At 39.0% G+C, this 13,757-nt stretch overlaps 1 protein-coding gene across 2 annotated transcripts in view; it reads left to right on the top strand.

Moving 5' to 3' along the window:
• The window catches only part of LOC132514455 (flavin-containing monooxygenase 5-like), a 63,513-nt gene extending 50,761 nt beyond the window's left edge, over positions 1-12,752 (top strand). Inside the window, exons 9-12 of one of the 2 annotated variants that reach the window (XM_060139155.1) lie at positions 1,309-1,508; positions 5,229-5,581; positions 11,187-11,259; positions 12,407-12,752. In XM_060139155.1, coding sequence (XP_059995138.1) covers positions 1,309-1,508; positions 5,229-5,581; positions 11,187-11,259; positions 12,407-12,752 — 972 coding nt within the window. Of the gene's footprint in view, positions 1-1,308; positions 1,509-5,228; positions 5,582-6,109; positions 6,162-11,186; positions 11,260-12,406 lie in introns of those variants that run through there. The other variant, XM_060139157.1, reaches the window with a different exon arrangement.
• The last annotated feature ends 1,005 nt before the right edge of the window (positions 12,753-13,757 follow it).

The raw sequence follows: 13,757 nt of genomic DNA, 5'->3' as shown, positions 1-13,757 counted from the left end.
TAGAGAACTTTTTAACTGAAACTCTGAGCATTTACATTACTCATAACCTATATTTAAAAAGTTATCTAGACTGCACATAAAATCATTTGATTTCTAAGACCACACAGGCTCTTTCAACGATGACACGTAAAAGTGCTTATTTATGATAGCGGTTATGGTCACCATCGGTGAGAATATATGTATGAAGTACATAATTAGCCCTCTATAGACAGGTCACCGTTTAACATGAAATGTTAGACAAAACACCATAAAACAATGTACTTATATAGCTTACAACCCGGGAAACTATCTCCAGAGAGTTTTATAATATAAAGTGATGCTTTTGCCAGGTAGTTGAATACCAAACTTTTTATCAGCTCTGAATGTGGACTTTAGCCAGCAGATAACAGAAAGACGGACCAGCTCCCTTTGTGCTACTGGCAATCTTCAGTATTTCCCTTAAATAATCGATGAAACATTACTTAAGCACAGGCTTTGGAGTCAGACTTAGGGCGGAAATTCAGCTTTACCACTTAGTGTTATATGACCTCAGGCAAGTTATTCATCCTCTCCATTCTTCTCACCCATATAAAGGACATAACAATACCTACCTCAAGAGGTTGTTGTATTGATTAAATAAAAAAATAGATAAAGGACCTAGTACAGCAATTTACAGGTTACAATTCTCAATAAAAGGAAGTGATGCTGATGATAGGTAGGGGACTAAAGGATGTATATGCTCTACCTCCCACCTTGGAGAAAACATATTTGGAAAGATATAAAATAAGAATATATAATGTTACATGTCAATATAAGTAAGTTTTTTGTAATAATGTAAACAATGTCAAAGGCAAAATAAAGACTGAAGGTTTTGGATTAATGATGTCCAGTTGCTTTCAGCTTTACTGTTCCATGATTTTAAATGAGTTGGACAGGGGACAAGTGCTAGAGAAGTTCAGAAGATGGAGAGAAAATTATCAGCCAGAACAGTCAGTGGTATCTTCATGGAGGAGGGAGACTTGATCTGGATCTGAAAAATGAATAGGCTTTGGAGAATTAAGCTTTTCAGGGAGGCATAATGACATTAAACAGAAATGCACTGGTAGTTCAGAGCAAGACATAGTCTTGGTCAGTGACTACCCCAATTTAATTGTAAGCTTAGTGTTTGAAAAGAAAATGGCAGGAAATTTAAAAATATATATATTACCAGGGAATGAAAAGCCAGACTAATGAGTCTGAACTTCATCTTGAAGAAACTGGGTTCCCATTCCTTCAGAGAAATGAGTCAGAGAACGGCAAAAACAAACATTTTTTTTTCCCATGCCTCAGGTTTTTCTCAGCACCAGAAGAGGGGCTTGGATCTTCAATCGTGTCGGAGATTATGGATATCCTTTTGATGTGTTGTTGACTTCTCGATTTCAATATTTTATGAGGAAGATTTGTGGTCAATCATTAGCAAATATATTTTTGGAAAAAAAGATGAACCAAAGGTTTGATCATGAACTGTTTGGCCTGAAGCCTAAACACAGGTATGTTCCCAGGCTGGGAGGTGGGCAGTAACAGCCAAGGCAAAGAATAAGGACTGTTCCCATAGGCTAATAGTAGGGTTACCTCTATGTTTACATTAAGCAAGTCCACAGAATCTGAGATTAGATTTCTACCTTTCCCCCACAGAAGTCCAAGATCTACTGGTCTATAATTTTCAGGCTGTAATTCTCCTTGGCATTAACCATTTTTATCATTCCCTGAGGTACCAGTTCTTTTTACATGATGCCCAACAGCAACAACAAAATGGTAATAGAGGGCAGGGCATCTTTCATTCATTCATCCAACAAACTGAGCATCTGTTATGAGCCAAGCATTATACTGGCATGAGAATACTGAGACTAAAGACCTAATAGTAATACTAATAGTAATAATAACACCCTACCTTTTTGAGGACTTAATATAAGACAAGCACAGTGCTAAATGAGTTACGCGCATTATCTCATTTAATCCTCACAGCAGCCCTATAGGTTGGTACTATTTTGATCTCCATTTTGCAAATATAAAAATTGACACTTAGAGAACCTAATTTGCCCAAGATCACACAAGTAACAAATGACAGACTGGAGAAATGGATATTTCCTTTAATACTCTACGAAGAAGACAGACAATAGAATATGATAAAGAAATGCATGGAGTCCTATGAGAGTATGAAGGATAGAAGTCCTCACACAGCATACAAGGTAGACTGTGATAGCATTTCCAAAGGCTGATTTTAAATGCTGTTTTCCCTTCCGACTTTTATTTTATTTTTCATAAATTTATTTATTTATTTTTGGCTGCATTGGGTCTTTGTTGCTGCACGTGGGCTTTCTCTACCTGTGGTGAACAGGTGCTACTCTTTGTTATGGTACTTGGGCTTATCGTGGTGGCTTCTCTTGTTGCAGAGCATGGGCTCTAGGTGCTCAGGCTTCAGTAGTTGTGGCATGCAGTCTCAGCAGTTTTGGCTCACGGGCTCCAGAGCGCAGGCCCAGTAGTTGTGGTCCATGTGCTTAGTTGCTCTGCAGCATATGGGATCTTCCCGGACCTGGACTCGAACCTGTGTCCCCTGTATTGGCAGGTGGATTCTTAACCACTGCGCCAACAGGGAGTCCAATGTTTAGGTTTACTTGCTATAAAATAGTAAGTACAATAAGCACCCATATACCCTTCACTTAGATTCACCTATTATTCACAGTTTACTATATTTGCTTTCTCTCTCTCCCTCTCTCTGGAGATAGATAGATCCATACATATATGGCATCCATATATACATACATGTATTCATACATTTTTTTTTCTGAACCATTCGAGAGTAAGCTGCAGTCAGTAAGACATTTTACCCTACATTCTTTAGCATATATTGCCTAAGATAAAGGGCATTCTTCTACATAAACATAATTATCACACTTAGTAAATTTAACATTGATAAAAATACCATTACCTAATATATTGCATATTCAAATTTCCCAAATTGTTTCAGTAATATTGTAGCTTTTTAAAATTTTTAGCCGTGCCATGTGGCTTAAAGTGCAGAATCCTAACCATTGGGCTGCCAGGGAATTACCTGTAGCTTTTTTATTTTTAACTCCAAGATCCTGTCGGGTATTACATCATTGCATTTAGTTGTCATATTTCTTTAATTTCTCAGTCTGAAATAAATCTCTCTTTTTTTGACATGGATTTTTTTAAAGAATTGAAGCCATTTGTTTTGCAGAAAGTCTCTAAATTTGGACTTTCATAGCAGTTCTTCCTCTATTATATTTAGGTTAAACAGTTTTGGTGTGAATTCTCATAGGTTATGTTGTGCCTTCTTGGTGGATCACATCAGGAGCTGTATGATAGCAGCTTATTGCATATTAATGACGTAAAATTCGATCACTTGGATTAGGTGGTATCTACTAGGTTTCTTTACTGTAAAGATATTTTTTCCTTTGAAATTAATCAGTGGGGTGATATTTTGAGACTGTGCCTGCCAACAACCTTTCAGGAATTTATTTCGCCCAATTATGGAAACTGTAGCATCCATAACTTTGGTGATCACAAAATATATTGAGGTTATATGGAATAATAGAAGAGAGTCAAACAAATAGGGTAAGGAAGTAGCATTCTAATTATAAATACAAGGTCTTGGAATAGCAAAAAATACATTATGCTCTAAGACCTGCACATAGTTTGGTTTGGCTGCACTACAGGCAAAGATGGAAGAGTGACTGAGTACATCTCCTGGTTCACTGGGCAGATATATGAAAATGTTTGTATGCTCTGCTAAATAAAAAGTTTAGAATGAAGACAGCCCACAGCCACTGCAAGATTTTAAGCAGGTGAGTGACACAATAATAAATACATTTTGGAACAATCACTCCAAAAATGATGTAGAAGATAGACTGAAAGGGGATGGAGCAGGAGGCACTAGAGACAGCTGTAATGGCCCAGGTGAAACAGCACAAGTAAAACTATTCTGGGGGTGTTAAGAGGAGAAAGCGTGGCCTTGGTGACCAGATGTAAGACTCACAGTTTTGTGGCTTGGGCCACAAAATGTGGATGGTGGTACTGTTAGTGAACAGGAGTAAGTTTGGAGAGAAAGATGAAATGATGAGGTTGGAATGAGAACAGAATCTGTACCTAAAGGTTTGCGTCAAAGAATTACTAAATGCAGCAAACCAGTAATACTGTTTAAACATACCTTGTTCCTAAGAAGAGGCCAGCTCTGTCTGAACATGATGGGCTGAGGATTCTCAGAGCTGTTAACACAGGATCCAAGGATTCACACTGCTTTTAGAAAGGTTCTGCACCTTATCCTATGTTATTTCAAGGAAACACTACTTACCATGCCTAGAGTATCTCAAGGGAGTTCATAAAAAAACATTTGATATAAATCCTAAAATCCTAGGCTGTGTGACCTTGGGCAAGCCAGTTAACTTCTTTAGGCCTCAGTTTCCTCCTCTATAGGACCTGGATAATGACAACTGTCCTGCCTCCTTCATTGGGTTTGCATGAGATTCAAATACGTTAATGTACGTAAAAACAGTTTATAACTGTAAGTCACTATACACATGTAATTTATTATACCTTTTGGAAAATGATGGTCCAAGCCTGGCTCTTGGGCCTTTGAAGCGGAAAAGAGACTCAACAGAATGTTGATAGTCCAGTTCCGCAGATTTCTTGATATATGGATAGAAGCTACTAGACTGTGGCCTTATCATATCACTGAGAGCATTATTAGACCTTGAGAAACCATGCACGTACTCTTCAAATAAAACAATCCTTCCCTCACTTCTCCAACAGCTTCTCTTTCAATGCCATTCAGGGTCAAACTTTTTTTTTTTTTTTCCTGCGGTACGCGGGCCTCTCACTGTCATGGCCTTTCCCGTTGCAGAGCACAGGCTCTGGACATGCAGGCCCAGCGGCCATGGCTCACGGGCCCAGCCACTCCGCAGCATGTGGGATCTTCCCAGACCGGGCCACGAACCCGTGTGCCCTGCATCGGCAGGTGGACTCTCAACCACTGCGCCACCAGGGAAGCCCCAGGGTCCAACTTTTACTCTGAGATCCTTACCTTTATCAAGCTGGTATACATTAGACCTTTCCCAAATTTCATGAATAAAGGGAGACTATTGGCATATTGATTAACCACCTCAATCAAAATAGAATTTTACTTACATGGTAATGATCTCTCTCTCTCATGATCTCTCTCGTTTTTCCTTCTTTATCATCTTTCACAGAGTTCTGAGTCAGCAACCAACCATAAATGATGATCTGCCAAACTGTATAATTTCTGGCTTGGTGAAGGTGAAATCAAACGTGAAGGAATTCACAGAGACAGCGGCCATATTTGAGGATGGCTCCAGGGAGGATGACATTGATGCTGTTATCTTTGCTACAGGCTATAGCTTTGCCTTTCCTTTTGTTGAAGATTCTGTCAAAGTAGTCAAAAACAAGATATCTCTGTATAAAAAGGTCTTCCCTCCTAACCTAGAAAAGCCAACTCTTGCAATCATAGGCTTGATCCAGCCCTTGGGTGCCATTATGCCCATTTCAGAGCTCCAAGGACGCTGGGTCACTCAAGTATTTAAAGGTAAGTGACCATTCAAGATGACTACCGAATTACTTAGTGGTTTGTTTAATTATGTTTATGTTCTTGCTTATAAATAGCTGAGACAGCATGTATGATTGTAACAGTGCCTGGTACAAAATTAGTGCTCAAAAATTAATTTTTGAGGGAATATAAAGTAGTAACTTATAATCATGGACATATAGCAGAATCTCCTAGGAAGTTTCTCCAAAACAGACATGTTTTTCCTGATGGTGTTTATTTAATAAGTCTGGTGTGGGACTGACATAAGATTGCTGAGAAAATGTTCCCCGGGTGATTCACACATGCACTCCAGATTAAAATCCACTCATCTAGATTTCAGACAACTGATACATATTTGTGAAGCAAAAGAATTTAATCTTCTTTCATTATAGTTAGAGAGAGTCACATATAGAAGTGCTGTGATTTCATTTTAGACAAAAATTAAGAGCTGGTTAAAGACTAGTCCAGAATGAAGAAGATTCAGCCACTCAAAGTCTTACTTTCCCCCCTTTATATTCCCTCTTTCAGAAAGTTTTGGCTAGGAAAACATGAGAAAAAACTTTGGGGTTTGGGATAGTAGGCTCAATATGAATCAGCAGAATGATGTGGCTTCCAAAAGACTTAACTATATCTGGCATTATTAAAAAAACATAATGTCCTGGAATTTACAACTGTTCTTCCTTGAACTGGTCAGACCACACCCAAAGATATTTTAAAAGTGAATCTGGAGTACATTAAAAGGAGAGAGACAAGAGTGGTTAAGGGGTTTGAAAATGTGCCATTTGAAGTACAGCTAAAGGAGCTGGAGAGGTTTGGCCTGGGGAGGATAAGATTTTGGGGAGATATGGTTCAGATACCTGCAGAGATTCCCCATGGCAGAAGGTTTTATATATTTGCTTAGTATCACTTCAAAGCGTTGAACCAGAACCAAGGAGTGAAATTTTGAGGGTTTGCACAATATTAGCTTAACATTAAAAATAAACTTTGGTCAGGCCAGTATGGAGTAGATTCAAGCCTCAGAATAGGGAGAAATCAAATGACTTTTAAGGTTCCTTCTAACAAAAAAGTTCTTTGTACAATTACTAATGTTTAATTAAAACTATTCAAAGTTCTTGTTGAGGGACTTCCCTGGTGGTCCAGTGGCTAAGACTCCACATCCCCAATGCAGGGGGCCTGGGTTTGATCCCTGGTCAGGGAACTAGATCCCACATGCCACAACTAAAGATCCAGCATGCTGCAAAGAGGATCCTGCGTAGCACATCTAAGACCTGGCACAGCCAAGTAAATAAATAAATATGTTTTTAGAGAGTTCTTATTGAAATTACAGATTCTTCTTCCCTAGTGAAGATCCTCATGGTAGCAGAGAAAAAAGAAGCAATGATGTTAGAGTTGATAGATAAAAAACTTTTCCAAATATCCCCAAAGTTCTTTCATTTCTTTTTTTTTTTTTTAATTTTTTGACTGTGCCCTGGGGCATGTGGGAATCATAGTTCCCCAAGTAGGGATCGAACCCACGCCCCCTGCAGCGGAAGCATGGAGTCTTAACCACTGGACTGCCAGGGAAGTCCCAAAGTTCTTTCATTTCTTAATTCCTTTTAATTCTATCCAGTAGATCATGTACTCCTTGAGCACTGGACCAGCAATCCAATGCAAGTAACCCGTTAAGTTGGCTTAATTCCAGTCATATAAAGTGAATCTTTTAACTGGGTCAATTAAGTAAGAGGAAAAAGTTGCATTAAAATAGGCCACAGCATCTTGTATACTTTGAACAACTGAGACTCTTTTCCAGGACCAAGTGAACCATTGAGAGGACTAGGGAAAATGAGTTATTTGGAAGATTACGCATTATGGCTATGGGATTAGGGGAAATGCACAAAAAGCCCAGTTTCCTCTGCTAGCAAATCTTAGTGCTAATCCCTCTAGCTTTCTTCTAACACTTGGAAGGAAGGAATCATCAGAGAATCCCTATAACTTTATCAAGTTTCCAAAAGGAACCCTGAGTTTTTTGTTCTACTCTCTGCTTACCAAATCCTTGCTTTCTCATCACTGAATTCTGCTTTCACTGTACCAATTTTAAGACTTTAGAATCAGCTAGTTTCTCCCATTCTTTCAAACCTGCCCAACTCAGCCTGTCCTCTTCCCTGGCCTGTCCTTTACCCACCAAGCCACATTTCCCTTCCTCCTTTGTCCTCTAGAATTACTATTCTCTTGTCAAGAAAATATTCCACACTTTTATAGAACACTGAACCCACTTGCTTACCTTGACAGAAATCTAGTTTTCTTTTGTCTCATTTGTAGCCCTCTCAAGAGCCCTTGCAAGTGTTCCACTTTCATTTAGTAACTTTCTTCCCTTGCAAACCATATGAAATGATACCAATTCTCTGGATCACAAGGAAGCATTATGTCATAGCATGGCATTCACGTTCCTCCACAAATTGGATACAGGCTGCTTTCTCAGGCCCATCTTTTGCAGGTTTTTACCATCCATCCTACAGTCTTCTAGATGCACTGAATGACTTACCCACTATGCAGCAAACACAGCAGGTACTCTTGTACCTTATGTCTTTGCTTCTGTTGCTCTCTCTGCCTGGTATGCCTCCCCTTCACTCGTTATTTGTGTGGAAAAAGCCTGTTTATTTCCTCCCTCTCTTTGTAGTATATTGAAAGCTCTTGAAATAAAAGAATCATGTTTATTTGCCTTTGTCTTCCAAGTCTAGACCAGTGCCTAGCACATGGGAGGTAGCTAATACATCTCTCTTCAGTGAATGCAAGTTTAGTTTTGGAGGTTTTCTAACCTCTACAGTAGAAAATTCTTACCTGAGGATCTCAGCTTATGAACTACCTTCTCAATTTCCAGTCATGGTAAAAGGCTGGACTGGACTGAAAGAGCAGAATGGCAGCCACACCTCCTTTCTCTTGTAACATAGTCTTTACATTTAAAGTGCAGGGACTAGTCAGGACTACATAAATACAATCTGACTTAGGTCTCAGAGCCGACTGAAAGACTTAGTTCCACAGAGTTAAAATTCAGGGTCACCCCGTTTGAACCTTGTCTTGGAACACTTTAGGAAATCTCTGAACTTCAGTTCCACACTGTTCTTCAACAACATTTGTCAGCTAACATTTACTGGCCTCTTAGTGTATGCCAGACCCTCTGCTAGGTGCTGGAGATACAAATATTACCAAACAGAAAATTCCTATCTTTACGGAACTCAGAGTCAAGCAAGGAAGACAGACAAGTAAACAGACATTTAATGTGTTCATTCATCCAGCAGGTATTTACTATATCCTAAACAAGGGTCCAATAACAATGTAGAGGAGCTGGCTATGGGAGCAGGAAAGAATAAGTACCCAATTCTCCCTACAAGTGCAAACACACTGTAAAGGAAAGTTAGAGTTTACTAAAAGGACAAGGCCATCTTGACCAGAGAAGAGAATAATTAGTAATATTTATGCAAAGTTAGAGAAAATGACAAAATAAACCAAGTCCTGAGAACTATAAGGAGTTCAGAATTCTGGAGAATAAAGTATTATAGGAATTAAAGAAAATGAAGCTGGAGATATTTATAGAGGCAAAACCAAGAAAAATCCTTAGGTGCCATGCAAGAAGTTTACATTCAATGCAGGCAATAGAGAACAATTGAAGGATTAACTGGCAGAGGCAGAGTCAAATCAGATTTGTAATTCAGAAGATGTGTTAGAGGGAAATGAAATGGGAAATAGGTCAGTTGCGAGCCTGTGACAAAAGTCCAAGAAAGGCGTAATGAGGGCTTTAAACTAAGGTAAAGGAATACAAGGAGACAAATTTGAATGAAATTTCATTGGTGAATTTGAAAAGATTTGGATGGAATGTATGTTGGAGATGAAAGCGAGAAAAAGAATCTGCTCAGGGCTGTGGCCATTGATGTAAACTGGTAATATAAGAGGAGGAGCAAGATAGGAAGGAGGGAGATACATATGGTAAAAATGACATGTTCCTGAACGAGGAAACACTGCAACAACAGTATCAATGAATTAAGAACTGCACCACCGGATACAGTACACATCTTTATATATTCCTATCTATTTACCTATCTAATTTATAGTGATTTTTTCTTTGGTTGGGTTTTTGTTTTGTTTTGTTTTTTGGATGAATTGGCTGTGTCACAGGCAAGAAATGACCTCCTCCTCCATAATGTTTCTACTTAAGAGAAGTAAAAATTACGGTGGTTCTATGAGAAATAATTTGGAAATCAACTCTCAAACTGTGTTTCATGAGCGTCTTAAGACCTGTGATTAACTTCAAATGAAGCATTTCAGTGATTCCTCATTGACTTATGAACATACGTAATAATTCCCAAGGCTAAAATGAAAAGAACACATGGCAAAACACAAAAGGCTATTTCTTGAGTGTTGAATTTGAGTCTCATGTTTTAAGAGGGACACACCAGGACAGTTACTAGAGTGTGCCTAGAGAAGGGTAACCAATGTGGCAGAAAATGTGAAACCTGTTATATGGGGGACTGTTAAGGCTTTAAGGCTGATAATGAAAAGACTTAAAGAAGTTATGACAGTTGTTCTCAAATGGTTCAAACGCTGTCATTTGTTAACACTAGACTCCTTGGCCCTAGAAGGCAGAGCTAAGTCCACTGGTGCCAGTTGCATGGAGCCAGGTTCTGGGGTCAATGAAAAGAATAATGTTCCAGCAAGTAGAGCAGCCAAACAATTAAATCATCTCCTCAGGTGATGAGATCCCCATCACCAGAGATATTTAAGGAGGAATGAGATAACCACTTGAGAGTACTTGTAGAGCGGACTGTATTAGGTAAGATATATTCCCATTCTAAAATTACACGTTCCAGAATTTTGTGGAGTAACACTTTAGAGTTGGGTGCGGCTAAAGTTTTCTACATGGCATAGTGCCTGTAAATCCGGGCATAAAGCTAATCATTTAAATTGAGAGTTGTCTATGTCAACCTAAATACTATTCTACCTTTGTCTAGCCATGTCCTTGGTGTTAAATTCCTGCTACTGGAACTGTTCATTGGTGCTTAAATTTATCTGTTAAGATTGGGTATTATGAGTTGCCCTTGACCTTACCCCTCACTCTCAGTAAATTAAAAAATTTAGAAGGTAAGGCTTATCTTCCATGGAACTGTAGGCATACAACAGGACTGAGAGTTTACTTTTACCTCCTTCTCCCTGTGGTATAAAGCCTCTTTGTTAATAAGAGTACAAGTACAGGTGTGTTTCCCATATTCCTCCCGCCCTTTTACTTTGTACCTCATTTTCCATATACTTTTAAGGCCATTTATCATTTCCTCATGTCCAGATTTCATTTCCCAATTGAAAGACTATGTTAGGGAGGAGGCAGGTATTGGTTGGAAAGCAGATTAGAAGAAATATCTTCCAAAGACAAAGTAGAAAAGAGTAAACTACTGAGATTAATATGATTATATTCTGGTGGTGGCAGGGTAAGGTGATCAAGTGAAGGTGTAACCTCCTTGGTACAGACAACTAGCCTGTATTCCTTTGAATTTTCCATAGCATGTAATTGTTAATAGGATTAGTGTTCATACTGAGGTAATTTTAATTTTACACTTAAAAATTTGATTTTTCTCTTTAGGGATAAAGACATTGCCCTCACAAAATGAAATGATAAAAGAAATAGCTAAGGTTCGAGAGGATATGGCCAAAAGGTAAGAATTCTCCTAGGAAGATAGGTGGTTATTTTTTCCCACTTCTTTCTTAATAAGAGCAATGTTGTATTGTATTTATTGTCCTCATGTCTGTTTAAGGATTTAGAGTATATTTTGAAGGAAAAGGAAATAATAGTTTGTGACAATAGAATAGAGAAATACCACCAAGTGGTTTGAATATGGATGGGAAAGGAGAGAAAAGCTTAAGAAAATTCTATGTTTAGGGCCTAAAAGAAAAGTCAAGTAGGAAAAAGGACATGGAGAGAAAACCAGGCATATTATTTTGGCAAGGATTACTTGAAGGGCTGTTAGAGCTGCCAGAGAAAGGAAGGCAGTGATGAATTAATGAGAGGTAGATATGGTTAAATTACAAATCAGTAGGTAGATTTACAAATCTGCAGAGGCCACTTTGCTGGCTGTCATGTGACAGCATACTCAGGTCACAGTGGCTTTTGGTATGAGTAATCTATAGGATCTGGGAAGGTGGTACCATCAGCCCGTATTTTAGTGCTTGGGTGGACACATTCAGCAATCTGAATTTCAGAACTTGTGCTTATTCACTTGGTGATCTTTATTTGAACAAAGTTGATGTTGATGAAGTTCCTAAATTTTTGTGGAAGTCAGAGGCACAATCATCCCACGCCCAAAGACGTGGTTTTCTTCAATTGATTATACCAGCATAACTCTCCTGCAAGGAGGAGAAAGTACTTTTTTATTTAACCCTGATACCCCTTCTAGGTGCTCTCCTATTTTCCTCCTTCCTTTCACTGCCAAACTTCTACAATATATAATCTACATTATATATATTGACTTGTAATTCTTTCCTCTTTGTTCTCAGCTTATCTATTTCTTCCACATCCTTCAAGGACTTATCATAGCTCGATTTTAACTACCCTCTTCTACATTTCTATTTAGGAGTCTAATACCACATGATTTACCAAAAGTCTTACATTCTTCTCTCTTTCATGTGTATCTATCTTATCGAGTCCAGTGGACTATAAGGCCGTTAAGGATAGGACAGTGTCTTTCTTCACTATTTTCTGCAGCTCCTAGCTCAATATTGAGCCAAGAGCAGATAGGAAGCATTGATTAATTGATGGAGTGACTGAATTGTTAATAGGCATGGCTTCTGTCTTCTCTGCTTCAGGTACGTGGACAGCCAACGCCATACCATTCAGGGAGACTATATAGATACCATGGACGAGCTTGCTGACCTGGTGGGCGTCAGGCCCAATCTGCTGTCCCTGGCCTTCACTGACCCCAAATTGGCATTACAGTTATTTTGGGGACCCTGTACTCCAATCCAGTATCGGCTACAGGGCCCTGGAAAGTGGGATGGAGCTCGAAAAGCTATCCTCACCACAGAAGATCGTATCAGGAAGCCGCTAATGACAAGAGTAACTGAAAGCAACAATTCCACAACTTCAACAATAACAATGGCCAGGTTTATGCTGGCTGTGGCTTTCTTTGCTATAATTATGACCTATTTTTAGCTGTTCCATTGTCACTGTCCCAGTTTTCTTTGAAAGCTGGATCTGGAGATGCCTTCAGAACCTGACAGGATTGAACAACTCTCAGCTTCACACTGCCCAGAAATCTACTTTTATTTCTCTTTCCAAAGCATTAATCCTTTTTTCCTCTTTTCCCTACAGTGAAATCTCAGCTTTTCATTTGTACTGACTTACCTCCCTTACTCTTATGATCCATCACTTTTTCCTTCCAGTAATTCCTGGACTGTGAGCTCAGGTACTCTGTTAGTCATCTTTGTTTGTCCTTAGCAGAGTTCCTGACATGTGGTAGGTGCTTTCTTTTCTTTTTTTTTGACATGTTTATTGGAGTATAAATGCTTTACAATATTGTGTTAATTTCTGCTGTACGACAAAGTGAGTCAGCTATGTGTATACATATATCCCCATATCCCCTCCCTCTTCAGCTTCCCTCCCACCCTCCCTATCCCATCCCTCTAGGTCATCAGAAAGCATTGAGCTGATCTCCCTGTGCTATGCAGCAGCTTCCCACTAGCCATCCACTTTACATTTGGTAGTGTATATACATCAATGCTACTCTCTCACTTCATCCCAGCTTTCTCTTCCCCGCTGTGTCCTCAAGTCCGTTCTCTAAGTCTGCATCTTTATTCCTGCCCTGCCCCTAGGTTCATCTGTACCACTTTTTTAAATTGCATATATATGCGTTAGCATACAGTATTTGTTTTTCTCTTTCTGACTTACTTCACTCTGTATGACAGATTCTAGGTCCATGCACCTCAGCACAAATAACTCAATTTCGTTCCTTTTTATGGCTGAGTAATATTCCAATATATATATATGTGCCACATCTTCTTTATCCATTCATCTGTTAATGGACACTTAGGTTGGTTCCATGTCCTGGCTATTGTAAATAGTGCTGCAATGAACATTGTGGTACATGACTCTTTTTGAATTATGGTTTTCTCAGGGTATATGCCCAGTAGTGGGATTGCTGGGTCATATGGTAGTTCT

The sequence above is a fragment of the Lagenorhynchus albirostris genome, chromosome 2, assembly GCF_949774975.1.
Source record: "Lagenorhynchus albirostris chromosome 2, mLagAlb1.1, whole genome shotgun sequence".
In the NCBI taxonomy this organism is placed as follows: domain Eukaryota; kingdom Metazoa; phylum Chordata; class Mammalia; order Artiodactyla; family Delphinidae; genus Lagenorhynchus; species Lagenorhynchus albirostris.
This window is presented reverse-complemented; position numbering and strand designations above follow the sequence as displayed.